The 27,778-nt window shown below is 42.6% G+C and overlaps 1 protein-coding gene across 6 annotated transcripts in view; it reads right to left on the bottom strand.

The window, feature by feature from the left end:
• Nucleotides 1–27,778, bottom strand: part of IQCK (IQ motif containing K) — a 126,397-nt gene that overhangs the window by 64,627 nt on the left and 33,992 nt on the right. For 3 of the 6 annotated variants that reach the window (XM_060122571.1, XM_060122570.1, XM_060122568.1), the window contains exons 5-7: nucleotides 22,748–22,800; nucleotides 22,533–22,610; nucleotides 2,894–2,978 (exon numbers count right to left, since the gene is read on the bottom strand). In XM_060122571.1, the coding sequence (XP_059978554.1) occupies nucleotides 2,894–2,978; nucleotides 22,533–22,610; nucleotides 22,748–22,800 (216 nt within the window). Of the gene's footprint in view, nucleotides 1–2,893; nucleotides 2,979–6,216; nucleotides 6,287–22,532; nucleotides 22,611–22,747; nucleotides 22,801–27,778 lie in introns of all 6 variants that reach the window. The other 3 variants (XR_009535134.1, XR_009535135.1, XM_060122569.1) reach the window with 2 other exon arrangements.

Here is a 27,778-nt window from a genome sequence, read left to right as displayed (position 1 = left end):
CAACACAGCAAAAATAAATTAATTAATAAACTCCTACCCCCAACATCTTCTAAAAAATAAATAAATAAATAAAAAATTAAAGCACCTGGGTTCTAGCCCTAGCTCTGCCACTTACTATCTCAACTTAAAAAAAAAAAAAAAAGGCTTTCCCTGAAAGCCATCAGAGAGTTTGGGTCTTTTGAGGATTAGCTGCCCATTCCCCTTGCTGGCACCCTGCAATAAACACTGTATTTTCCTTCACTACAACCCAGTGCCAGTAGATTAGCTCTGCTGTGCATCTGGTGAGCAGACCTGAGTTTGGTTCAGTAACACTGTCCCTCTAAAATCAGGAACAAGACAAAGATGCCCACTCTCACCGCTTTTATTCAACTTAGTATTAGAAGTCCTAGCCTAAGCAACTAGGCAAGAAAAAGAAATAAAAGACATCCAAATTGGAAAGGAAGAAGTAAAACTGTCACTATATGTGGATGACATAATTTTAAATATAGAAAACCCTAAAGACTCCACCAAAAAACTATTAAAAATAATAAATGAATACAGTAAAGTTACAGGATACAAAATCAAAATACAAAAATCTACTTCATTTCTGTATGCTAAAAATGAACAAGCAGGAGGAGAAATTAAGAAAGCAATCCCATTTACAATTGCTACAAAAAGAATAAAATACCTAGGAATAAATTTAACCGAGGGGTAAAAAACCTGTACAGTAGGGCTTCCCTGGTGGCACAGTGATTGAGAGTCCGCCTGCTGATGCAGGGGACACGGGTTCGTGCCCCAGTCTGGGAGGATTCCACGTGCCGCGGAGCGGCTGGGCCTGTGAGCCATGGCCGCTGGGCCTGCGCGTCCGGAGCCTGTGCTCCACAATGGGAGAGGCCACAACAGTGAGAGGCCCGCGTACTGCAAAAAAACAAAACAAAACAAAACAAAAACCTGTACAATAAAAACTCTAAGATATTGTTGAAAGAAACTGAAGAATACACAAATAAATTGACAGATATTTCATGCTCATGGATTGGAAGGATTAACACTGTTAAAATGTCCATATTACCTAATGCAATCTACAGATTCAGTGCGATCCCTATCAAAATCCCAAGGACATTTTTCACAGAAATAGAATTAAAAGTTCTAAAATTTATATGGAACCACAAAATACCCCAAATAGCCAAAGCAATTCTGAGAAAAAAAAGAACAAAGCTGGAAGTATCACCCTTCCTGATTTCAAGCTATTATATATTACAAAGCTATAGTAATCAAAACAGCATGGTGTTGGCAGAAAAACAGATACACAGATCAATGGAACATAACTGAGAGCCCACAAATAAAGCCACACATATATGAACAATTAATTTACGACAAAGGAGCAAAGAACATACAATGGAGAAAAGATAGTCTGTCTCTTCAATAAATGTTGTTGGGAAAACTGAACAGCCACATGCAAAAAAATGAAAGTAGTTCGGTATCCACCATATACAAAAATCAATTCAAAATGGACTAAAGACTTCAATGAATCTAAGACCTGAAACCATAAAACTCCTAGGAAAAAACATAGGAAGTATGCCCTTTGACATTGGTTTTAGCAATATATTTCTGGATATGTCTCCTCAGGCAAGGGAGACAAAGAAAAAATAAACAAATGAGATTACATCAAACTAAAAAGGTTTTGCACAGCAAAGGAAACCATCAACAAAACAAAAAGACAACCTACTGAATGAGAGATGGTATTGGCAAATCATATATCTGATAAGGGATTAATATGGAAAATATATAAAGAACTTATACAACTCAACAACAACAACAAAAAAAACCCTATCAAAAATGGACAGAAGAGCTGAATAGACATTTTTCCAAAGAAGACATATATATGGCCAACAGGCACATGAAAAGATGTTCAACATCCTCATTATAATGGCTATTATCAAAAAGTCAAGAAATAATGAGTGTTGGTGAGGGTGTGGAGAAAAGGGAACCCTCATGTACTGTTGGTGGGAATGTAAACTGGTGCAGCCACTATGGAAAATATCGTGGAGATCCCTCAAAAAAATAAGAATAGAACTATCATATGATCCAGCTATTCCACTTCTGGGTATTTATCCAAAGAATATGAAAACACTAATTTGAAAAGATATATACACCCCTATGTTCACCACAGCATTATTCACAATAGCCAAGATAGTGAAACAACGTAAGTGCCCATCAACGGATGAATGGATAAAGAAGATGTAACACACACACACACACACACACACACACACACACACACACACAAAATGGAATATTACTCAGGCACACAAAAAAAGAAATCTTGCCATTTGCAACAGCATGGTTGGACCTCTAGGGTATTATGCTAAGTAAAATAAGTCAGATGGAGAAAGACAAATACTGTATGATTTCACTCATATGTGGAATATAAAAAACAAACAAACCAAAAGACAAAATAAATGAACAAACCAAACCAAACAGAAACAAACATGTAGATACAGAGAACTGAAAAGTGGTTACCAGAGGGGAAGGGGCTGGAGCGAGGGTAAAATGGGTAAAGGGGATTGACTGTAGGGTGATGGGTGGAAACTAAATTTCTATTGGTGAGCATGCTGTAGTGTATAGAGAGACTGAAATATAATGAAACCCATAAAATGGTATAAACAAAATTTATCTCAATAAAAAGTAAACTTTAAAAAAGGTTGGAGGGTACTTTTAATAATAACTGCATAAGTTTTGGTGGAAATTCTAAATCATTCTTTAAGACCTGTTTTACAGAGAATCTTATTTCTGAGGTCTGGATGTTAGCTATACTATCCTATGTTCCAAATTCATCTAAAGGTTGTCCCCTGGGTCTTCCACAGCACAAAAATTCCCCATCAGACCAAATGCCGTAATTGCACATGACTCTTACCAGATAGGCTCTCCAGAAGGACTGAATGCAGAGCGCTGCTGCCGATTCTGTCAGCAGGAGGGAGAGTGGGATCGCCGGCCGTGGGCTGAAAAGCAATAAAATGGTCATAAGCCCATGAGAATCCATCCTTCAGCATCAGCAGAGCCTTTGACAACGTAATGGCCTCTCTGATTAAGTGCCTCATCTATTCCCATTCTTAGAAAGCAACAATGTCATTTTTTATAGAAAAGTTTAGGCTTGAGTTAGCATTTCTTTGTTTTAAAATCTGGGATGGATTTTTTGTTTTTAACCAGCATAATCTTAAATCACTGTTAGCCTGCCCTGCTTTGAAGGGCTCAGGTTAGAAAGCTGCGTGTTAGTTCTGAAGGTGCAACATACATGTTACTGATATAAGCCTATGTGGACATAAAGCAAGAGACAAAGCAGAAGTCACATTTATATACTGCATTATGACTGAGATATAATAAAGGACTCTTTTTCCAACTTTCTATTGAAGGGGAATTAAGTAGTCCATTTCTTTCCTGAAATACTACAATTTATCTCTGATCAGTGTACATTCCAGTTTAATGTGGTTTAAATTCAAGAACATTTTAAAGTTAAGTTCTTCTACTACATCTTACTAAGCAATAAAATATCTCAAGAGCAGTGTCTGCTCTTGCGGGATTCTTCGATTATGGTGGGATGTCTGATCATTGATACCATATTCAAAAATCATGGCTAAATGCTCTTTTTTTGTTGTTTATTTCCTAAAAGCTGTTTAGAGATACTAACTGCTGACCAGATTTTACAAGTCTGACTTAATTCTGGTTCCTTATGTTTCCCCAAAGCACAGCTATCTCTGAAAAACCAAAAGTCAAGACTTTTCAGATATAGTGCAAAGGAATAAACCTCTGAACGAATGTGGGTCACAGAGACTGCTCTCAGGGCAGGATCCCCAGAAACGACTTTGCAAGTGAGGGATCCCCAAGAGTCTTGGCCTCCAGACTCTCCCTAATGACAGCCATCATTTGAGTTTACCGTAACTCTTATTTTACAGAGAGAGGTTGACTAACCTGTCCAGGGTCACACAGCTTATAAATGGCCTAGTCAGGATCTGGGCCCAGATCCACCCAATCCCCAAGCCCAGGCTTCCCTCACATTGCCGTGCTGACACCAGACCTCGGCTGGGCCACCACTTGCAGATGCCCAGCCTGACAGACTCCGCAGCTAACTGGCAACAATGCACAATTCTCCAGCATCTGGGGTTTTATTTCCTTCTAAACTCAGACTTAAAAACAACAACAAGAACAACAAAAAAACCCACCCTTGATACAGTATATTTGTGTGAATGAATGAATGCTCTTTTGGATTATTCCAAAATCAAAGAAATCAAAGCCGGGAAGAACCTAAGGGGTTATCAAGACAATTTCTAGCGAGTGCAGTGTTGCCGGGTTCTGGGTCTCCAGCTGGGCGGGTCCTTTCTAAGAGAACAAGAAACGGAGATTCTACTTCTTTGGAGAGATAATTACAACCTCCAAATGATAGCATTGTTAGAAACCTTTCCCTAATGTTCTGCTTTTATTTTTATTTGCTTTTTTTGTTTGTTCTGTTTTTGTTTTCACTTCTTTTTGCCTAACATCTAGTTTTCTGGGCTGTAATAGAGCATTTGTATTTTTCTGGAGGTACACTGCCTCCCTGCTTTCCACATTAAATGTCTCTCCTCATACACTGTCCTTATTCTGTAAATCTTGGTTGCGTGACACCAACAAATCACATCCCTGAAGTAATTCTCCTTCACTAGTTAAAAAGCAACGGCTTCTAGAGAGACCTTGGTGTTTCTAAGGAGACCTTAGTGTGCTGGCAGTGAATTCATGAGAATAATGCTATCGTGCAACAATACCAGCTGATATGTACTAAGAGCTTCCCCGGCTCCCCTCCCACCAGCCTTGCTCCTTGTGCTGTAGCCAGAGGCGCCCTTTTCATCTCCACCAATGTGGCCTCCCACCTCAGGGCCTTTGCAGAGGTGCTTTCCTCCACCTCCAGTATCCTCTTACTCCCGGCCAGGTCACTGCATACAGTGTGCAAGCTGTTCTCTCCTCAAGGGCTCCCAGCAAATGGGCCAGAGGGCACTGAAACCCCAGCACATGCTCTGCCACCTCTGCCCTAGGGCAGGGGCACCTTTTACTAATTTGCTCAAGGGCACCTTGGGGCTGAGACCTCCTTCTCCCAGTTCACTATATTTTTTTTGAATTTTATTTATTTTTTTTATACAGCTGGTTCTTATTAGTTATCCATTTTATACATACTAGTGTATACGTGTCAATCCCAATCTCCCAATTCATCCCACCCCACCACCCCCCGTCACTTTCCCCCCTTGGTGTCCATACGTTTGTTCTCTGCATCTGTGTCTCTATTTCTGCCCTGCAAATCAGTTCATCTGTACCATTTTTCTAGGTTCCACATATATGCGTTAATATACGATATTTGTTTTTCTCTTTCTGACTTACTTCACTCTGTATGACAGTCTCTACGTCCATCCACGTCTCTACAAATGACCCAATTTCATTCCTTTTTATGGTAATATTCCATTGTATATATGTACCACATCTTCTTCATCCATTCGTCTGTCGATGGGCATTTAGGTTGCTTCCATGACCTGGCTATTGTAAATAGTGTTGCAATGAACATTGGGGTGCATGTATCTTTTTGAATTATGGTTTTCTCTGGGTATATGCCCAGGAGTGGGATTGCTGGGTCATATGGTAATTCTATTTTTAGTTTTTTAAGGAACCTCCATACTGTTCTCCATAGTAGCTGTATCAATTTACATTCCCACCAACAGTTCACTCTTATTATTTCTTCTGATCTCCACTCAAATGTTATGGAATGATGTCCTTTGATTAGATCAGGGCCATTGGCGCTCTGTGAAATTTTCCCTCCTAGTCCTTGGCCCAATTTGGAGATATAAATCTGTGTGATTATCTAAAGAACACCCAAATCCTCAACTAGACTGAAAGCTCCATGAGGGCAGAGACTGGGCCTGTGTTTGCTCCTCTTGGCATTTCCAGCACTTGGGACAACGTCTGGCACATAGCAGACACTCAGTAAATCTTTGTGGGATGAGCCTCTGCCCAGCTCAGTATGCTAAGCTCTTTCCACACAGTGTTTCATTAAATCCTCATGACATTAATAATGAGCTGTTGTTGTCCTTCTTTTAGAGTGAAGAAACTGAGGCATAGAGGGGTGAAGCGGGTCGTTCAAGGTCACTAACTATTTCCTGCTAAGAATGCAAACTGCCCAGGAAACACAGGGAGTGGACCACGGAGAAGAGGAGGGCAACTCACAAGGTCACTCATATGGAATTCAGGGTCTAGCAGCTGCAAGTGTTCAATAGAGGAAAACACAGCCATTTGCCTAGAAGATAAAAATAAGGGGGGGAAAAGCCGTAGTCATAGAAAACGCCGTCTTGATTAATCCTTACAGTAATAACTTGGCAGGTATTCATTTGCCTGAAGTTCCACAGGGAAATCCGATGTCAGGACAGCAGAACGAAGTGCAGTTTGTCACTTGTATCTGAGGGGAGATTTGATGGCGCCTTTCTGTTCAGCTACAATTTTCCTGTTTTAAGTACGTTTTTCTGTACCGATGTCATGAAATCCTCAAAGTATCAGTACTCCCATTTTGGAATAGCAGTAGGAAAGGAGAATGGCAAATCTGGGGACACAACAGGCTAGGCGAGCCCAACAAAGGGCTTCCAGCAGTAATGAAACCCTGAACCGCTTTGCATCACAATGACATCTCCAAAAAGCGAAATGAGATTTCTAATAGGCCTTTAAGCAGTAATATGAGGCCACCTTTAGTGACATCCTTGCTTTCATGGCTAAATAATGGGGCGCTGTCTAGTTCCCAAAGCAAGAATAAGTATGAGAAAGCCGGTGTAAATCAGGCCAAATAAAAAGGACTTGATCTTTGGAGAGCAGTTCCTAGGAATTATCAATCATTTCAGCAGGTCAACTTGAAAGGATAGAAGCTATGCCAGGCCCTTTTTATTTTTTTGCGGTACGCGGGCCTCTCACTGTTGTGGCCTCTCCCATTGCAGAGCACAGGCTCCGGACGTGCAGGCCCAGCGGCCATGGGTCACAGGCCCAGCCGCTCCACGGCACATGGGATCCTCCCGGACCGGGGCACAAACCCGCGTACCCTGCATTGGCAGGCGGACTCTCAACCACTGCACCACCAGGGAAGCCCTAGGCCCTTTTCTCTCTTTTGGAATCCGTGCAACTGGCTTCAGGTCAAATAAAAATTGAGATTGAGTAGAGGTGACTGCTCATCACGGGGGAACTGGGGAGGGGAGGGGAAACAAAAGCGCCAATCACAGGAGAAGGCAGCTGAGGCTCCTTGGGGCTTAAATTGGAGGTCCCCAGAGCAAATAGGTTTGAGCATTCCAACGGACAAAACAGTACTGCTGAGTGTTTCCAAGAAGAATTGTCCTGTTGGTAGTGCTCGTTTGTCATGTCCTCCTTCTTTTTCTCAAACATGAATTAAATCTATTTGAATCACAACAATTGCTGCCATAATTCTGAGAAGGAACAGTTTATTCTTCTGACTGTATACACGTGTATGTATAAATGTGCACACACACACAGGCAATTCTTCCCCCATTTTTGGATGTTCAGTAAAAGATTTCAAGACCTAAAGAAGCTACAGCATACTTGCAAAATACATAAGAGAAGCTGAGAAGTTAGCCTTTATTAACTTCTCCATCCAGTTCTAAGACAAAAGTTACCATCTGAAATGACATTTACGAAGAATAAAGCAGAAAAGGGAAAGGCTTGCTTAATATTGAAAACTGAATCTTGAAATCCAATTGTTTTCCAATTTTCATTAGGTAAAAGATTACGTTGTTTTCTTGTACCATGAAAGCACAACCCAGATGCAAAGCCATTTACAAAATGACACAGGCCCTCAATCAACCATCATTCATAAAGCCCTTCACCAATTCATGAGGCCAGTACTTGATAACCTCTACTCAGCGTATTCAGCAAAAGAGATTACGCAGTCCCTGCCCTCAGCCTTAACTGGTTTCCCAAACATTCTGTGTTGGAGACATCACAGTCTTGAGTAATGAACTTCAAATATTTGGAAGCAGTAGGATAGAGGTTATCTGGAATGGGACTTCCAGACTAGCCATTAGGACGGAATCTCCCAGGATTCTTTCAATTCCAGCCTTCCATTACGCAAGGAATAGCTCCGAAAACCAGTAAGGAAGAGTCAGCTGCATTAATCTCTAACAGCCTAAAGCACATTTTAAAAAATCATAGTTACCAGAATGTGATCTCGCTTCACTCCCTCAGCAACTCCACTCTGGGAGACCAACAAGCAGTTAGTTATTACCCTGACATCAGGCTGAATCACTCTCCTATATAAACAAGTCCTGTTTTATCAGCCCCATCACTGGAAGCTGCATATGCGTCCGGTTAACAGTGTTGCCTAAACAACAAGCTGCAAGACCTCGTGCTCACCCTTGGACTGCTGGTATAACCACCTTAAAAACCAGGGCTGTGCTACCTGCTGCTGTTTGATAGATATGCCCAGATTGCTCTGTTATTTAGTCTCTTTGTGACTGAGTACATGTTTTCACTAATGTGGCTTAAGGAGACCTGCCTCCTCCCCACTGTCTTTCTTCCCTCTCCAGGGGTGTATGAGAAGAGCATGCCACCTTCCTAACCCCTTCCAAACCTCTCACAGGGGATCTTAACTTCTTTTGTGCCATAATCCCTTTTCACTTTGGCAATTTGGATTCCTTCTCTGAATAATATTTTTTTTTAATATAAAAGTAAGTACATAAGGGACTTCCCTGGTGGTGCAGTGGTTAAGAATCTACCTGCCAATGCAAGGGACACGGGTTCGAGCCCTGGTCCGGGAAGATCCCACATGCCGCGGAGCAACTAAGCCCATGCGCCACAACTACTGAGCCTGTGCTCTAGAGCCCACGAGCCACAACTACTGAGCTTGTGCACCACAACTACGGAGCCCATGCACTGGAGCCCGTGCTCCACAACAAGAGAAGCCACGGCAATGAGAAGCCCACGCACCGCAATGAAGAGTAGCCCCTGCTCGCCCCAACCAGAGAAAGCCCGCGCACAGCAACCAAGACCCAAGGCAGCCAAAAATAAATAAATAAATTTATTTTTTTAAAAAAAATACATAAGATTTCAAAGTAAACCAATTATATTGAAATACAGTTTATCAAAATATTTTTTAAAACTGTTGGTGATAAAGTAATATATGTCCTTCTAAATCATACAGTAAATAAGAAGAGCTAATGGCAGTTCAATTAACTACTATAATTTGAAAGAAGAGACAAGTGTAAATGATATTTCAAGATCACTGCAACAACTATAACGGGATGTAAAAACATCTGATGGTTGCTATCAGTAACAAAGGTACAGTTACTGTGGGTACTACTGAGGTTTGTTTCCCACATTCATAATTAAAAGAGAGGCCAAATTTCAGTTACAGACTAGTGAAAATAAAGAAGTAATTTCCCTGCCTTCCAAGGTCAGGGACCCCTGAATCATAGACAGTTGTGGCTAGAGCTGGGGAATGGGGGAAGATGAATTTTGCATCCAGGATGAGACTGAAGACTAAGGATTTAAAATAAACAAGATGAATCCAAACAGTGAAATCAGACTATCTAAAAACAGTGACCAGGAAGTTATGGAATTTGGTCAAAAAGTTATTAAAGGGCTACTTCTCAGATGGAAGAGAGATTCAGTGTAATATAGTGATGCAGTTACTGGAGAAGATAAAGGAAAAAGGTTTTCATATGTTTATTCCCAGTAAGTTGTGATTCTTCAGTATACCCATTAAATTTTAAAACCTAATTCTAATTTTCCCCAATCCCATTCAGCCACTTGCTCGGGCCTGAAATCTCCAAGTCAGCCTTGCCTTAGCTCTCTGTCACCCCACATCCAGCATCAAGACAGATCCCAAATCCAACCTCTTCTCACCTTCTCCACTGCAAGCCCCCATCATCTCCTGCCTGCAGTCGCCTGCTCACTGGCCTCTCTGCTTGCACTATTAGCGCTGACTTCAGCCAACTCCCCTCCAGCTGCCAGAGTGATCTTTTTAAAAGATAAATTGGATTACCTTGCTCTTCTGCTCAAAACCCTCCAACAGTTTCCTATCACACTCAAAAGGAAAAAGAAAAATCCAAACTCTTTATCATGGCATCCAAGGCCCCACACAAGGTGGGAGCAGCCTCACCAGCCTCTCTGGCTTCCTTTCCTGCCACCCTCTCACCCTCCCTCATCTCTTCTTGCCTCACTGGCCAAGTTTGTTCCTGTCTCAGGGCCTTCGGAATAGCTGTTCCCTCTGCCTGGAACACGCTTGTTTCCGATCTTCATAGGGTTGGCTCCCTCTGCGTGTCATTCAACCCTCTGTGCAAATGTGAGCCTTCCCCGGCTTCTCTGTCTAAAACGCTAGCACCTCTCACCCTAGGCCTGGGACTCTCAATCCACTTTACTCTGCTTTATTTTTCTTCAAAGCACTTGAGTCTTCTTTACATCATACAATATGTTTCTTTGTTAATTTGGTTATTGTCTGTCTTTACAATGTAAATTCCACAGGGGCCAAGACTTTCTCTCTTTTGTTCTCTACTCTATGGTACCTAGAAACGTGCCTGGAAAAAAGTAGGCACTCAACAAATATTTTTGAATGAATAAATATTATTATAGATAAGGAAATAGAGGACTTTCCTTAATGTCAGAATTTATCAGTGGCAGAGCTGAGGTTAAATGAAGATATTCTGTCTTTCCCTTGCTTGGTGATTCTGCTACCCATGTTTCATCTTGCCAAAGCAGTGGTTACTATTCTCTTAAGATTAAGGATAAAATAATAGCCATCGGGCTTCCCTGGTGGCGCAGCGGTTGAGAGTCCGCCTGCCAATGCAGGGGACATGGGTTCGTGCCCCGGTCCGGGAAGATCCCACATGCCGCGGAGCGGCTGGGCCCGTGAGCCGTGGCCGCTGAGCCTGCGCGTCCAGAGCCTGTGCTCCGCAACGGGAGAGGCCACAGCAGTGAGAGGCCCGCGTACCGCAAAAAAAATAAAATAAAATAAAAATAATAATAATAATAGCCATCATTCTTTGAATACCTACTTTGAGCCCTCTGCAGTGAATATCTTTCATTTTTATCTGCCTATCATACCCTCCCCCTTTTTGTGGTATCAACCCTCAGATTTTGCTTTGACAGCTCCCCCTCCCTGTATCAGGGGGAATGTGGGTCACAGTGCCTTGCCCTCTCCTGGCCAAGGTGTGCCTCAGAAACCCAAGCTTAGCCAAGCAGATGCCCCTTCCCTGGAAGAGGAATCTTGAGTGGACTGGCAAAGACTAGAGGGGGTCTGTGCTCCTTGGGTCCCTATACCTGCTTCTAAGGCCAGATCCTTACCTTTTCCTTTATGTCTGTGAGTTATCTTTTTACTTCCAATATATACCATTTTTCTTAAGCAGCCTTTAAATTTCTGTTGCTTGCAACAAAAAACTCTGATACCATCTTTAACTGTCACAGCAAGCCTGCGATGTAGGTTTTATCACCATCCCCATGGTACAGAAGAGAGGAGCAAGGTTCAGGGATGTGAAGGGATTAGTTCCAGGTTACCCAACGTTATACAGTATGTTGGCTGCATAATGGACCAATCCCCAGACTCTGTGAATGTATATATATATATTCCCTTATACGGCAAAAGAGGCTTTGTAGATGTGATTAAATGAATGGTCTTGAGATTATCCTGCATTATCACAGGTGGGCCCAATGATATAATCACAAGGGTCCTTATGAGAGGGAGGCAGAGGGTCACAAGCCCTCCAGGATGGAGGTAGCCTCCAGATACCAGATAAGATAAGAAGCAAATATTCCCCTAAAGTCTCCAAAAGGAACCAGCCTTGTCAACACTCAGACTTGAGCCCTGTGAAACTGATTTTGGACTTCTAGCCTCCAGAACTATAAGAGAATAGATCTGTGTTGTTTTAAGCCACCATGGTTGTGGTAATTTGTTAAACAGCACAGGAAACTAGTACTCCAACTAATAAATGGCAGAGCTAAGACTGGAGCCCAGATGTGTCTGCCATGCTGCCTGACACAGGCTCCCCGAGCTCGTTCCCAAAGAGCCACCTAAAAACAACAGGAAGAAGGGGAGGAAGCAGTACCGTGTGCCCCCGAGAAAGGGCCACCCACACAAAAACCTCCAGCAGGAGGAGGCACTCAGAGGATTTATGCACCCCAGCGTGTCCTGGATTCAGGAAACAGGTCTCTTTCCTTCCTGTCTAAAGACGAAAGTTAACATAAAGAGCAAAGACGATTTATTACCCTCACGAGACTCCGGCCTTTCGAATTACTGAGACAGAAATCTTCTATAAGACAAAATGGATTGAAAGGATATTTTTCCTTGCAACAGGGCATGACGGCAAATTTTCTGCCAGGCTACCATCCAACTCTGAGCTTTAGTGCAGGACGCATGCCATTTCCTGTGCCGTTTTGAAGGCACAAGCGTTTTGGGCCCCACTGTCAAGCTCAGTGCAGAAAATCTGACCACTGGCACTTGTCCTCAAACGGCACAGTGACACTTCTATTCTCACCTCAGGTTTTGGTCATAAGATACCTTTCACTGACCTGAAAGTATCGTGGATTTTTCTTTTCTCTTCTTTTATCTAATGGTAGAACTTAGCTGAAAAGACATTTTGCCCAAAACAACCTTTTCTTTTCTCTTCTAAAACACAATCTTTGTTTCATTGAAGGTCTCAGTTTTAATGATGTCTTTCATGAGACTTCTCCCCTGGGACACGGGACCAGATAGGCAGCAGTGCACTTTTGTTCCTTGTGTTTATTCAGTGATTTATTTTTGCAAACAAATTGGATGAATACTTTTTGGTCAAAATGAAAAGCTAAATGTTTCCTGTCCTGAATATGATAGCAAATAATTTCACTGTTTCTGATTGGCTGGTTAAGTCAGGACTATACACAACAAAAGAGGACAGTGCTGGATTCATAAACAGGAGTAAGGCCAACAGGAGATATGAGTAATCCACTGCTGCGGAAAGGTGGGGAAGAAGACCCCCTCCTTAAGCTCTGATTAGAACACGTGCAGATTATATTATTGCCCTAAACTATCACTCCTTTACCTATAAGAGAATCATGCGTCCCTGCTCTTTGTCATTCGCATGTGGTTTCTGCCTGTGGGTGGTGTCAACTTCCCCCGTAGTACCGATATTGAGCTTGGCCATGGGCCTTGTATTGAGCAATGAAGTGTGAGCAGAAGTACTGTTTGCATGGGTTGGCTATTGCTCGTCTCTCTCTGCTGTGAGACTGAGGAATGGTGATGCTCCTCCCTCCTGGGTCCCAGAATGAGAAGAGACATGGAGCAGAGCCAGAGGTGACACACAGCCAACATTAAACAGGGTGAAGTATAAATCTTTGTTGTTATAAGGCATTGAGATTTAAGAGTTGTTTGTTACTGCAGCAAAACCTAGGGAAAGCTGACTAACACAGGATACTGGAGGGCAGTGGGTAAGTATCATGTAGGAAAACATCAGGGCTCTTTCATTGGCAGGTATCATCCACCTAACTCAAACTGGTATAAGCAAAAAAAGAAAAAATGTATTTATTGAAAAAGAAAAAAAGGTATTTATTGGTTCACTTAACTAATAGGGGTAGAACTGGCTAACATGCCTAACATGGTGAGATAGAGAGATTCAAAACAATGCCATAGGGACTCAGGCTCTGGCCACCTCTCAGTTCTGCTGTTATCCCAGGCACAATCTCTTTAGAGGATTGCCCTCAGCAGCTCAAGGCTTATAACCTCAAAATTCTAAGCCTAGAGGAAAAGACAGAAAAGTTTTCCTGGTTACTTCTTGAAAAATCTTGGGGTTATCTTGGATTTAACCAATTTGGGAGCAAGCACGGTGGTAGGGGGATTCACTGCTCTGATTGGCCAGGCCTGGGTCACATACTCAGCCCAGAGCCAGAGGTGGAATCAGCTCACTTTCTGCTTGAACGGGAAATGGGAGAGGGGTGATCCTTCCAAAAACATAGGGTGTACTGTAACCAGAAGAAGGGGGAAATCAGTGCAGGGCTGGAAAAAACATAAATGTCTAATACAGAAAGCAAGAAAATGGAATAAAAGGAAATAGAATAAATACCCTTTCATTTTGCAATTGTTTTTAATTTTTAAAGTAACTCTATAGACAATATGAAAGCTACAAAATAATATAGAGGAGAAAATAAAAGCCATGTTCCTGCCATTTGGAGTGAAACATCCTTTTGAAAGACCTTAGAGCTAGAGTTATTTAATTCTATGATGATCCTTGATTTAAAACCTTTCCTTTTCACTGTGTAGTTTATTTAACAAATATGTATATTTTTTATATGATAAATCTTAATTATTTTTATAAACCTAATGGAATTTTTAAGGGTTATCCATGTTTATATAAAATAGCTGCATAAAAATACATTTCTTAAAAAAAGAGTCATGGAAAAGAAATGGGTAGCTGAGAAGGGATGGGCAGAGTGAAGAGTATGTGAAATTATGGGGACCTGTGGGAGAAGGACCCATCATTTATGTGATAAGCAATCGGCAGCTGCCCATGGCAAATGATCGCAACCTACCAGCTGTGATCTGATAATATGATGACATCGAGCATCAAAGACAGCTGGACCTGGTAGAACTTGTTTTACTAAGAACATTAAAATAAACCTAAACTCTTATTTTGGATGACTCCCCAGGCTGGTAGATAAGATTATTTGAGGCAATAAATGCTAGTACGCATAATATACAAAGGAGTGGCATCTGACACAGGAGCTGACTCTAAAATGAGCACATAAGATGAAACTCACATTTAGCCAAAATTTCCCCTTGACACACCTTAAATTACCCATATAAAGACACAGCATCTTTCAACGGTCTCTGGTAGCCAGTTTTTCTCCCAGTCTTAGTACAGATCACTCTAAGTACCCGGTGATAGGCGAGGCAGAAGAGTGAAGTAATTCATTATGCTCTTACCAGCTCGGACCCTGGAGCCAGGCTGCCTGGTTCAAATCCTGCGCCTGCTGTTTACTAGCTTGTGACCTTGGGCAAAAAACTTACACCTCTGTGCCTCAGCTCTTTCTCTGAGATACGGCTATGGCCGGCACAGCTATAACCCACAGACTATCCAGTGTTCCCTCACATATCTCAGCCTCCCTTGCGGTTGTTTTGGGGCCAGGCTCTGTGAGAAGAGGTTAAGGTTAAGAACTAAGGTGCCGGACTTCCCTGGTGGCGCAGTGGTTGAGAGTCTGCCTGCCGATGCAGGGGACGCGGGTTCGTGCCCCGGTCCGGGAAGATCCCACATGCCGTGGAGCGGCTGGGCCTGTGAGCCATGGCTGCTGAGCCTGCACGTCCGGAGCCTGTGCTCCGCAACGGGAGAGGCCACAGCAGTGAGAGGCCCACATACCGCAAAAAAAAAGAAAAAAAAAAAGACATGTTCCAAATAGCTATAATTTATAAGAAGGCTGTCCAACCTGTATCAGTCTTTGTATAAGAAATCAGCTGTTATTGAGTATTTTGCTATTGTTTGTAACTGCAGCCTAGTCTAGGCTAGCTTGATTAACACAATGGGGAAATAATAGTTCCTACTTTGTAGGGTTGTTATGGGAGTTAAATTAGGTAATATTTATAAATTGTTCAGAACAGTACCTGAGTAAACACTATATAAATGCTTGGTTGGCAGGTAGGTAGTTAGGTAGGTCATGCAGGTAGACAAAGACAGACAGACAGAAGGAAACAGTTCCCTTATGGGCCGCTCATGATGTGACTGTCACATAAAACTGAAGACAATTAAGGAAAGGGCTGAGTCATGTGACCCATTTTATGCTTCACCTCCAGTGTACAATTCAGGGGGAATTGCCTGCATTAAAAAAAATTTTATTTCTCTCTCTCTCTTTCTCTTTCTCCTTCCCCCAAGAGCACAACATTGAACTAGCATAAATAAGTCCATATACACAGCAATCCAACTATATACAAAATCTGTCTGTTGGGCTTCCCTGGTGGTGCAGTAGTTAATAATCCGCCTGCCAATGCAGGGGACATGGCTTCAAGCCCTGGTCCAGGAAGATCACACGTGCCGCGGAGCAACGAAGCCTGTGCGCCACAACTACTGAGCCTGCGCTCTAGAGCTACGAGCCACAACTACTGAGCCCGTGTGCTACAACTACTGAAGACCGCGCCCCTAGAGCCTGTGCTCCGCAACAAGAGAAGCCACCGCAATGAAAAGCCCACGCACCGCAACGAAGAGTAGCCCCCGCTCGCCACAACTAGAGAAAGCCCGCGTGCAGCAATGAAGACCCAACGCAGCCAAAAATAAATAAATAAAATAAATTTAAAAAAACCCAAAACTTTCTGTTCGTGAAGACAAGGACCATGTTTGTGTCATGGTTCCATGGCACGTAGTAGGCATCCAGTAAATGGCAGCCAGCCAGTTTATGAATATGTCTGTTCCATGATTTTAGAGCACATTTAAGCAAGTAATAAATATTAGCTGAATAGATGAACAAATACATTAAAAATAACTCCCTTTAATAGCTGAAACACACCCATTTGTATATGTATCAATAGTGGGAAAAAAATGTATTCCCTTAAAACTGGCACCATAATTCCTCTTAGGTAAGGAACTAGCTTTGTTTAGATGAAAGACCATTTCACAGATGGAAAAACTGAGACTCTGAGAGCTTATGTCATCTGTGCTGAGCCACACAGCTGGAAGGAGTAGAGCGTGGTTTAGCATGCAGAGCTGTGATTCCAGAGCCCAGGTTCCTAACCCCTACACTGCACTACCTTCACTTTGACGTCCAGGACATTCTTACACCTCCCTTGACAGCTCCGGGATTTGACTTGTCATCTTCTTCAACCCACCCCCACAAGCCTCTCAGATACTTCATTATTCATACTGATGACACCTCCAACACCATGGCCTCGAGTCCATGTGATCCCATGACCCCCTTCTTCCTTCGTGACAGTCACATCTTAGAACGGGTTGTCCCTGAAAGACTGTCACATCTCATCTTCCCAAAGTCCTGATCTCATCATAGTCTTCTCTGTCCTTTCATCTTTCCCACCCACTCACTTCTATTTATATTGTTATTTTGCCCTTATGTGAGACTATGACTTGGGTTATTGGTGTCCATCTAGAACAGGGCTCAGCAAACTACAGCCCATCGGTCAAATCTGGCCCATCACCTACCGTTGCAAGTAGAGTGGTACTGGAACACAGCCACGGCCTTTTGTCACGTGTTGTCTATGGACAACTATGGAGTTGAGTAGTTGCAACAGAGACCGCACGTGTCCTGCCAAGCCTAAAAGATTTACTGCGCTGACCTGACCTAGAAAGCCATTTCCTTGTTCCCCAGGAGCTCTGAGGTTATTGGAGCCATGTTCTTAGGGCAAGCCCACGGCTCTGGTCATATTAATCCTCCTCATTGCCACTGGGGAGAATTGGGTTTGGCACTGGAGTGGGGCGGGGAGGGAGAATGAGGCTGATGTGAGGGGACTGGCTGGTGAGCTGTGCCGGTTCAGAGCCGGGTCTCAACCAGGGTAACACAGACGTCCCCAGCACCGTGAGGCTTCTCACTTGGGCCCACACCTGTCGCTCTCCCCGCCACACCCCAGGGCCCTTTTCCTTCCATGTCATTTGAGCCTCTCAGCATCATGTGAAAACTCAGTCTCCTCCACTGCCTGTCACTCCAGCCATCACCCACGGAGAACAGCCCACAGCCCCCCCAGTTCACCTCCAGTCAACAGATTCCTCCTTGCTCACAGCCTATCCGCTATTCAATCAGCTGGTCATGAGGAGCTTTGAAACATCTTACTGTTTCTTTTCCTTTTAATGTTTTATTATGGAAAATTTCAAAGATATAAAAAAGTAGGCAGAAAAAAAATGAACCCAGTTCACCATCCAGCTTCATTTATACTGTTCTCCATGTCAGTCACTCAATGTAACTTCCCCCAACCTTATCCATTGACATCATATGATTTCATATTTCATTCATAAATATTTCAGCATGTTTCTCTAAAAAGAAGTAACTTTTTATTGTGAATACGAAATCATTATCAAACCTCAAATAAAATAACAATAATGCTTTCTACCATCAATTATTTACTAGGTGTTCAAATTTCCAGTTGCCTCCTAATTTTTCTTTTTAGTTTGTTTCTTTGAATCAGGATCCAAATAAGATCCATTGAAATTTCAAAAACTGTATGGACCTACCATCCCCATTTTAGTGCTTCCGAGTTTGGTTATGTTTCTTACTTCCAGTGTGAACACGTAATGTAGTGTTTCTGTCTCTTTCTGAAAATTGGTTGTTAAATCATTAACACAATTCAGAAAATATAGTAATTTATGAGAAAAATGTAAGACATCATTCTTAGAAAAGTTAACAATGCTTTTCCATGTACTTAAGATCCTGTAGGGGAACAAAATTTGCCGCCCAAAATGTCTCTTTGCCATGTGGATTATCTCAAGCTGAAAACAATCAAGGCCCAAAAGACTCAGGAAGAAACTTTGACCTTCCTCCTAACTGCCTAAAAAGAATTTAGATGGAAGGCCTGTGCCTGGAATAGAGTTATCACTAGAGATATCGGCAAAGAATGTGGGTTGGGTGTGGTGGGGAAACTTAGACATCAGAGTCCACTCTCTGTCCCACTGTCTCCGCAGGGCCCCTCCAATATTTATTTACCAAACATATGCTTTTCCATCTTCATGGCAATTGCCTTCCTCCCCTTTGAAGTCTCAGGTCCCTACCCCTAACATCCTCTGTTGTCTTTAACTGCAGATGGTATTTAAGGTGAGGGTTTCAGACATTTTGGTGAGTTACTCAGTTCTCCTGGGCCTCTCCCATGTATATAGGTTATTAAACTTTTGTTTGATTTTCTCCTGTTAATCTATCTCAGGTCAATTTGATCGTTATACCGTCCAGAAGAACCTAGAAGGGTAGAGGGAAATTTCTCGCTCTCAGACAATCCTCTGGGCCTAGTCTAGACCTTTTACTGTATTAGCTTTGCCAGTTTTCAACACTGATTTTACCCAACCACCTGTTTCCTCCACCTCTTTTCCAGGGTTGCTGGAAATAATCTCATAAGCAGGCTGTTTATATGCATCACAAATTCAGGCCATCAGCTGGGCCATCCCTACTCATCATCCCTAGTTGATTACCTATCGGTTTCACCACAGCAGCTGTTGCAGCCTCCTCCCCTCCCCCACAAGCCTCCAGAACCTGGGCCTCCTTCTCGGCAGATACCTTCACATCCACACAAACGACCAGAATGACGGTGCCCACCGTGAACTTTCTCAGCTCTTCTCCCTTCCCCCTCAGATTTCCTCTCACTTTTCCTTCTGGATTCAATCAGAAGTTCTCAACCAGGGGCAATTTTTCTGTCTCCCCACATTTGCCAGTATCTGGAGACATTCTTGATGGTGAGGACCACAGGGGGTGCTACTAGCATGTGGAGTGGGGGAAGGCTGGAGATGCTGTGAAACATCCTATAGGCCAGCCCCTCACAACAAAGAATTACCGGGTGAATAGATGTCAGTAGGCTTGGGGAAACGTGGGTTAGAGATGGTCTCTTGGCTCCTGCCCTACCTGCCTCTCTGCTCTCCCTGTTCAAGAGCATTCTCGAGAAGGATATGGCACCTGAGTTCTTGCCTCTTCAAGACCAAATCTGGGCACCAGCCAGCTTGGCCACTGGCCCAACCTGACTGGCTCCAGGCCAGTGGTGGAGTGGGGCATAGATGGTCTTGTGCATCCCCATTTCCCTTTAATGCTTTATTAACATTTGTTTTACAACACTCACTACAGAAACTACAGCTACTTGTAAACACATCTCTCTCATTCCAAGGGTCAGAGCCATATTTTATTCATCTCTGTTTTCTCCACAGCACCAAGCTCTTTGCATTGCATTTGGTAGATATTCAATAAATATTTATTGCATCAAATTAGATTAGTATCATTTACATTTTTATCATGCTCGGGGCACCTCTTTGAAAGGTAATGGAAGCAGAGAACACAAATGCCAGTTAAAGCAAGAACTTTTGTGTTTCTGTTCTTATGGAGTCCAACTGAAATGCTTGCTATTGCTACTTTGCAGTATACTTACATGAGCTGCCAGTGGAAGTTAGCAACTATTTTAAATTAAGGTATTTTTACGATAAATGACTAGAGATTTGAGAGAACTCTTACTTAGAGAAACTCTCTTATTTTTAAGACTCTTCTTCATTTTTTTTTTTAATATTTATTTATTTACTTACTTGTTTGGTTGCATCAGGTCTTAGTTGCGGCAGGTGGGCTCCTTAGTTGTGGTTCCAGAGCTCCTTTATTGTGGCTTATGAACTCTTAGTTGCAGCATGCATGTGAGATCTAGTTCCCAGAACAGGGATCGAACCCAGGCCCCCTGCATTGGGAGTGCAGTCTTAACCACTGCACCACCAGGGAAGTCCCTTCATTGGTTATTGTAAGTGGGAAAATGTTTCATTTTCAACCTGGAGAAATATGCTAATCTTTCACTTATTAATCATTTATAATCTATAAATTATAGGCTTTCCATGTTCTTTTCTTTTTTTTTTTTTTTTTTTTTGCCATACACGGGCATCTCACTGCTGTGGCCTCTCCCGTTGCGGAGCACAGGCTCCGGACGCGCAGGGCCAGCAGCCACGGCTCACGTGCCCAGCCGCTCCATGGCACGTGGGATCCTCCCGGACCGGGGCACGAACCCGCGTCCCCTGCATCAGCAGGCGGACTCCCAACCACTGCGCCACCAGGGAAGCCCGGCTTTCCATTTTCACAGTGGACAAAATTAGGCAGAGGCTTAGAAGCTTAATAAGAAGCAAGATTTTCTAATATCGTTCTCTTTCCAATGTATAGGTAGTCTCAGATTTTTAAAAACTGGTTAATACCTGAATTCTTTTAAACTCTCAAAATTGAGAAAGTCAGCCAAGGGTCTATTCAACTTGGCATTCCCCAGAAGGGCAGATTTAAGCAAAAGATGTAACATTTGAGGGCTAAGGGTCTAATTTCATTTTTTTCTACTCTGTTTAATATGGGATTTTACAAAACTTACTTAATTTCCTAGTGTCTCAGTTTCCTGACATTGTTCTTGCAAAGGGCTGGTGTGAAAATATTTTCAAAGAAATAAGTTAAATATTATTTTCTCTAAATTGAGTTGTCTTTCTTCCACTTATGGCTTAAAATTGTGGATCACTGCTTAAACGTCATCCTCCAGGGACTTCCCTGGTGGTCCAGTGGCTAAGACTCCACACTCCCAATGCAGGGGGCCTGGGTTCGATCCCTGGTCAGGGAACTCAATCCCATATGCCATAACTAAAGATCCTACACATGGCAACAAAAATCCTGCATGCTGCAACTAAAGATCCCAAACATGGCAACAAAGATCCTGCACGCCACAACTAAAGATCTGGCACACAGCAACAAAGATCCTACGTGCCACAACTAAGAACCGGCGCAGCCAAATAAATAAATACTAAAAAAAAAAAAAAAAGTCATCCTCCAAGTGAGGTCTTTCCTGACCGCCCTATATAAAATTAAGTCCCGTCAATACTCTATATTCTCCCCTCTCTGCTTCATTCTTCTCTATAGCACTTACTTGCTTATTGTCTGCCATCCCCCACCAGAATATAAGCTCCACTAAGTCAGGAGTTTTGGCTACTTTGTTCACTGCTTTATCTCCAGCACCTAGAATGATGTTTGGCACACAGTAGTACTCAATAAACATTTACTGTACGAATGAACAAATTATGCAAATCTAGAAATGTCATAGGCTATAAAGCTATCAAAGGCATGAATTAGATGTAATTGAATCAACATGGCTAGATCTCAAAAGCATGTATTTCAGTCAAATAAAAGCAAGTTGCAGGATAATGCATAAATTTCCTCATCTGCAAAATAGGGCTGGTAATAGCATTGTTATGAGGATCAAGTTAGTTCATGAGCGTTAAATGCTGAGACCCGTGATACAAGCACTCAATAAATGTTAGTGGTCATTATTATTACTATATCACTGATGATAAACAGGTCACATAAAGTAATATTACTAATTTTGTATGATATAATCTAATTTTATATAATTAAGTAACTAATTTTAAGACAACGGAAGGATGCAGTATAGACCAAGCTGATTAATTCTGTGAGGAGAGAAAACTCAGATTAGAATGACGGTCAAAGAGAGTATTAACCTCATCTGTCATGTTCTAATATTTTAAATGTAAATGATGCATATAACTACAAAGTAATACTTAGAAAAGTTTAGTCGTATTTCCTGAGACATAATGACCTTTAGGGCTAGGAGGAGAGGAAGAGAGAATGGAGAGATGAATTACTTAGGATAAGAAAATTTTTTAAGTTTTCTATTTTATTTCTGAAGTGCTTCTTGAATAATCACTGCATGGATAGGATGCCCTTAGCCTAGAATAAAAATAACCAGAGAAAAGAGCCACACACACAACTGATGCAGGGTCCTGGATGGATTACATGAGTTAGTTCTCATAGATTGGAGGAAAACTATCATTAACACAATCTTCAAGTTAGGAATAAATTATTCAAAGCCTTGTGTCATTACTTACTGCAGTTTCAGCCACTCTTCCACAAATGGAATGGAGAAGAATTCTGTGAATGTCTCCCCTATCCTCTTTGGATTTTGACTGGTCACGATGCCATATGTTTTGATCAACAAGAAAACAATAAGCAAGAATTCAAGTCAGTTGTTGCTATTCTGCTGGCAAATTAACACTATTGAACCCTTAGGGTCATGGAATATTCAAAGATGTGAAAAACTTACTTGTATAACCATTCGGTCAGAAAATCACAGGCAATGAATTTGGTTCTTTTCCTCTAAAGAGAGAAGAGAGAATTAAATTATATTCTTTGCCCCCATGTTTAAGTTGGACAAAGGAGGAGGGGTTAATTGATTGCTTGTGTTAGATGAAATATGCATAAGTCCTTGGTGAGGTTTATAAGCACACCAACAAACAATAACTCAGGCAATGTAAAGAATTCTGACAACATTTCGCTAGTCATCTTGGGTAAGCATATATTCTGACTATATTAACAGGGACTAATAAAAGACAATGCACATAGTAGGAGGCTTATTACATGCATTTTGGATTTATCTCAGAAGGATTTCTTTAAATCTAGACCTTGATTCAGAGTAAGTATATTTATTCCTTTCCCCCAGTCCACTCAGATCCTCAGAATAGCAGTACTTCGGGTCTGGGTGCCGTTGGCCAGTGCATTGACTCTGCCAGCTGCCCACCCATCAGCCCCTCTCCACTTCATCCTTATTACCAGAAGCCTGATGACAATCAGTCCAGGGGAAAAACATTTCCCAGCCTCCCATGTAGCAAGGGACAACCATATGACATAGTTCTGCTGTTTGAGATAGAAATGGACATGTCCCATGGATTTCTGAGAAAGTGCTACTTTCTTGATTTCTGCTGCCCTTTTCTTTGAAGTTTCCTTCTACTTCTTTCAGTCTAGAACACAGATGTGGGGCTGGAAGTGGAGCAGCACCTACCAGCCAAGAGGCCAAAAGCAGGGGGTTAGAAGGAACCTGGGCCTTTAATGACTTCTTTAAGCCACTGTACCAGTTTGTGGCTGACCTACTCTGGATATCTTGATACGTAAGGAAAAATAAACTCCATCTGGATTATTGGCACTGTTCTTGAGTTTTCATAACATGAAGCTGAATGCAGTTCCTAGGTGATAGACAGCTAGTAAGCCACAGGGAAAGAACGTCCTAGAGTAATGGGGGACGAGGCTCGCAGAACAGCAAAGGAGAGGAGCACTGGGTATCCTGCTTCCTAGTCCCATTTAAAGTGTCTTGTAACCCAAACAGAACCAGTTAACTCCTTTTAGAAGATTGTTATGGGACTTCCCTGGTGACGCAGTGGTTAAGAATCACCTGCCAATGCGGGGGACACGGGTTCGAGCCCTGGTCCGGGAAGATCCCACATGCCGTGGAGCAACTAAGCCCATGTGCCACGACTACTGAGCCTGCGCTCTAGAGCCGGCAAGCCACAACTACTGAGTCTGTGTGCCACAACTACTGAAGCCCACACACCTAGAGCCCGTGCTCCACAACAAGAGAAGTCACCGCGATGAGAAGCCCGTGCACGGCAGCGAAGAGTAGCCCCTGCTTTCCGCAACTAGAGAAAGCCCGTGCGCAGCAACGAAGACCCAAGGCAGCTAAATAAATAAATAAATAGTGTTCAAATAGCAGGGGCTAAGAACCAGTCGTTGGTTAGTTACCATGTGAAGAGATCCTTCCCAGGAATGAAGGCAAGACAGACTCTGCTGGAAATTCTCCTTGCCCCTCCAGGTGTACCCTTTTCCACCGCACTCTGTGCCTTAGCAGGTTGATTTTATGGTTCATATCAACCAGGCTCGTTTACTCTGTTGTTGGGTCCAGCCACTGGGAGGTACCAGCAGGAGATCCGACAGAGGGAAGAGAGAAAGGCAGGGTATAATGGGTTGAGCTGTGTCTCCTCCCGGCCCCTTTGCCCCAAATTCAGATTCTCCCACACTTCAGAAAGTGACCTTATTTGGAAATTGGATCATAATTAGTTAAGCCCAGCCACTCCTGAAGTACACAACAACTCCAACGAGAGTGAACAAATTTGGGGTTCTATTAGTAAGGAAGAAGAGTAGACCACCAATGGCAGATTCCTAACGACATTGTGCTAGACCCTGGATCCAGCTATGCCTGAAGCCAAAATCCCCTGAACCTTTCATGAGCCAATATATTTCCTTTTTTTACTCAGCCAGTTTGTGCTGTTTATTGCTTCCAACAGTAAGTTTTAGTTACTATTCCTTTCTTCTCCCATTGGCTAATTCCATTTGCCTTTCAAGATGCCTCTTGGGGGCTTCCCTGGTGGCCCAGTGGTTAAAAATCTGCCTGCCAATGCAGGGTACACAGGTTCGAGCCCTGGCCCAGGAAGATCCCACATGCCACGGAGCAACTAAGCCCGTGCACTACAACTACTGAGCCTGCGCTCTAGAGACTGTGCACCACAACTACTGAAGCCCGCATGCCTAGGACCTGTGCTCCACAACAAGAGAAGCCACCGCAGTGAGAAGCCCGCCCTCTGCAACTAGAGAAAGCCCACTCGCAGCAACCAAGACACAACACAGCCAAAAATAAAATAAATAAATTTATTAAAAAAAAAAAAGATGCCTCTTGGAAGCCTTTCTGAGCATTCTTACCCTCTTCGGTTTAGAGTAAGCACCTCCCACCACCGCCAGTTCTGTGTGTCCCTCTGTCACAGCACCTCAGGTGTAACTGTAACCTAACTGCCAGCCCACATGCCCATTTCCTCTATCAAACTATAAATTCTCTGAGGACAGGGGATGTGTCTTCTTTTTCTTTATGTTCCCAGTGCTTGAGTGCCTGGCAAAGAGTAGGTGATCAATGAGTGGTGAGTAAGTGAATGACTGACCTCACCATTCAACTCTCAAGCAAAAAAGCAAGAAGGAACTCATGCACAAGAATTCTGACATTTATAAGTAGGCACTGCTAATAAATTCTGGACAATTTCTCTTCACTTTCTTCCCCTAATGTTTTATTTATTAGGGGAAATATTTTCTTCTTCTTTTTTTCTTTTTCCCCCTTTACTTTGAAATAGCCAAATCAGCTTTATAAGCTTAAATAAGGTTAAAAAGATTGTTGTAAAATTGATTCTCACCAAAAAGGAAAGTGTCACTTAAGATTTTTCGCTGAAAGCTTTATTATAGCTGTTAGTAAATAAAATACTGGTGCCTGATTTGCTGGAGATGCAGTCTTTTACCTCATTGCTGATAGCCTTTTATTAAAAAAGTGAAACACTGCTGGCCATGGTAATAAAATTAAATGTACTAGACCATGTAATGGGGTCTTCTAAGTCTGCATTGCAAGAGTAAGATTCCCCTTGAAAAGCTACCTTTAACCAAAATAAGAAAATACTTGTACAACAATGCAAATATGTATCTAGCATGAAGCGCCAGCTAATGATTGAAACAATCCTGCAGCTGTAGGAGAGCAGTGTCTCTCTCTCTCTCTCTCTCCTTACAAAAGATGCATTGTTCCCTTAGTGTTCACTGCACCGTTTGGTGGTAAAGATTCCTTCTATGACGGGAATGCAGCTTGACTTAGTCTATTAAATTGACTTTTAAAATAGCCAAATGGTCTGATGTATGAAGGTCATGTAGACAGATTTAATCATTTTGATGCAAAGAAATAAAATTGAAGAAATTGTGTTTTCCTTCTGTCCTGGGCAAGTGTGGACGTGCTGTGCATACTCAGACACACAGAACAGTGGCGATATTGTTCAGCTGTTGTTTAGTTTAAAAATTATCTGCTGGGAGCTGAAAGAGAGAAGGGAAAGCAAATGAAAAGTTGTGGTGAGTGAGGAGATAAGAGAGGAAGTAATAGAGAGAAAATTAAAGAGTGAGATTAAGAAAGTGTGGGCACTGGGGTTTATGTAATGTGGCCAAATACACGGAGTTCATGATTGTTAACGGGTAAAAATGTCCAAGTTTGGGTAAGCAGGGTGATCAGTTAAGGCAATCTTATACGAGGTTAAAAAACAATTTTTAAAAAATCCAGAATTAAAAGGAAAAAGACTAAGCGTCAAGGGATAAGGTATCATCATGTCATCATGAATCTGCAACTCTGTTGTGCATCCAAGAAAACAAGCTGGGTGGACAGCAGGATGAATTGATAGACTGGTGGACAGATAATGATGAAGCAAATAAAGCGAAACAGTAACCATGAAACCTAGGCGGGTGTTTACTCTGAAATTCTTCCAGCTCTTCTACATGTTGGAAAAAAGTTTATAATAAAACTGAGGGCAGGAGAACAAATCATAAAAGACTCAAACCCCAAAGAGAGAAAGGGCAGAAATCAGACAGTATTTTGTACCAATTTTTATGTTGAATACATGTATAGGAGGCAGACTGGAGGACTGAAGATGGGAAAGAGGAACAACTCACACTAGAAAGCCACTGACGCTCTTCCAGTAACTAATGTAATTTCACCCCACCAAGGTCAAAAGCACAGGCTGTGAGCTTAGTGAAGCATGGCTGGCTAGAGCACGGTGTTGGTTGAGGCTCTTTGGGTCTGCAAGGGAGAGAAAGCTGCTCGGGTTACCTTGGTTACTGGGCTTTTTTCAAAAGTGCATTTAGGCTAGACTTTGCTGTAACAAACACCCCCCAAATCTGAGAAGCTTATGTCATCGATGGTTTCTCCCTCGTGTTACACGAACATTTCCACCAGCGTGGCTCTCTGCTCCGTGCGATCTTTGCTCTGGGCCTCAGGCTGACAGGGCAGCCTCTCGCTGAAATGTTGCTGGTTGTCATGGCAAATGACACGGATATGGCGAAGTATTCTTTGACTCTTAAAGCACATTTTAAATGACACGCCCATTCATTCCACTGACCAAAGCAGTGACGTGGTCAAGCTTCCCTTAGGGAGAGGCCACAAATATTTCTGAACAATAATATAACCTAGCACAGGGGTTACTGTAAAGGTAGAAGGAATGTGAGAATTCCTCTTACCAGGGGCAGAGCCAGGTCTCGGGAAGAAGCGGACCAGTGTCCACAGCTGTCCAGGCACGGGACAGGTGAGCCAGAGTCGTCCACCAGTAGCTTGGTGGCCCAGCAACAGCTCTGCTCCTAGCTGTACACGGAGCTCAGCTTTTTGGCCGTGGCTTCTTTCTCAACTTGCTGCTGCTTTCTCTGCTGCTCTCTCCTAACTGGTTCTTTCTCCTGCTCTCTCTGCTTTGAGGTCTGCCGACTCATGGCTTTTCAAGCTTTCTCCTGTCTCTGGTGTTTCTCC

This window comes from Lagenorhynchus albirostris, chromosome 15 (genome assembly GCF_949774975.1).
Source record: "Lagenorhynchus albirostris chromosome 15, mLagAlb1.1, whole genome shotgun sequence".
NCBI classification, from domain to species: Eukaryota; Metazoa; Chordata; class Mammalia; order Artiodactyla; family Delphinidae; genus Lagenorhynchus; species Lagenorhynchus albirostris.
This window is presented reverse-complemented; position numbering and strand designations above follow the sequence as displayed.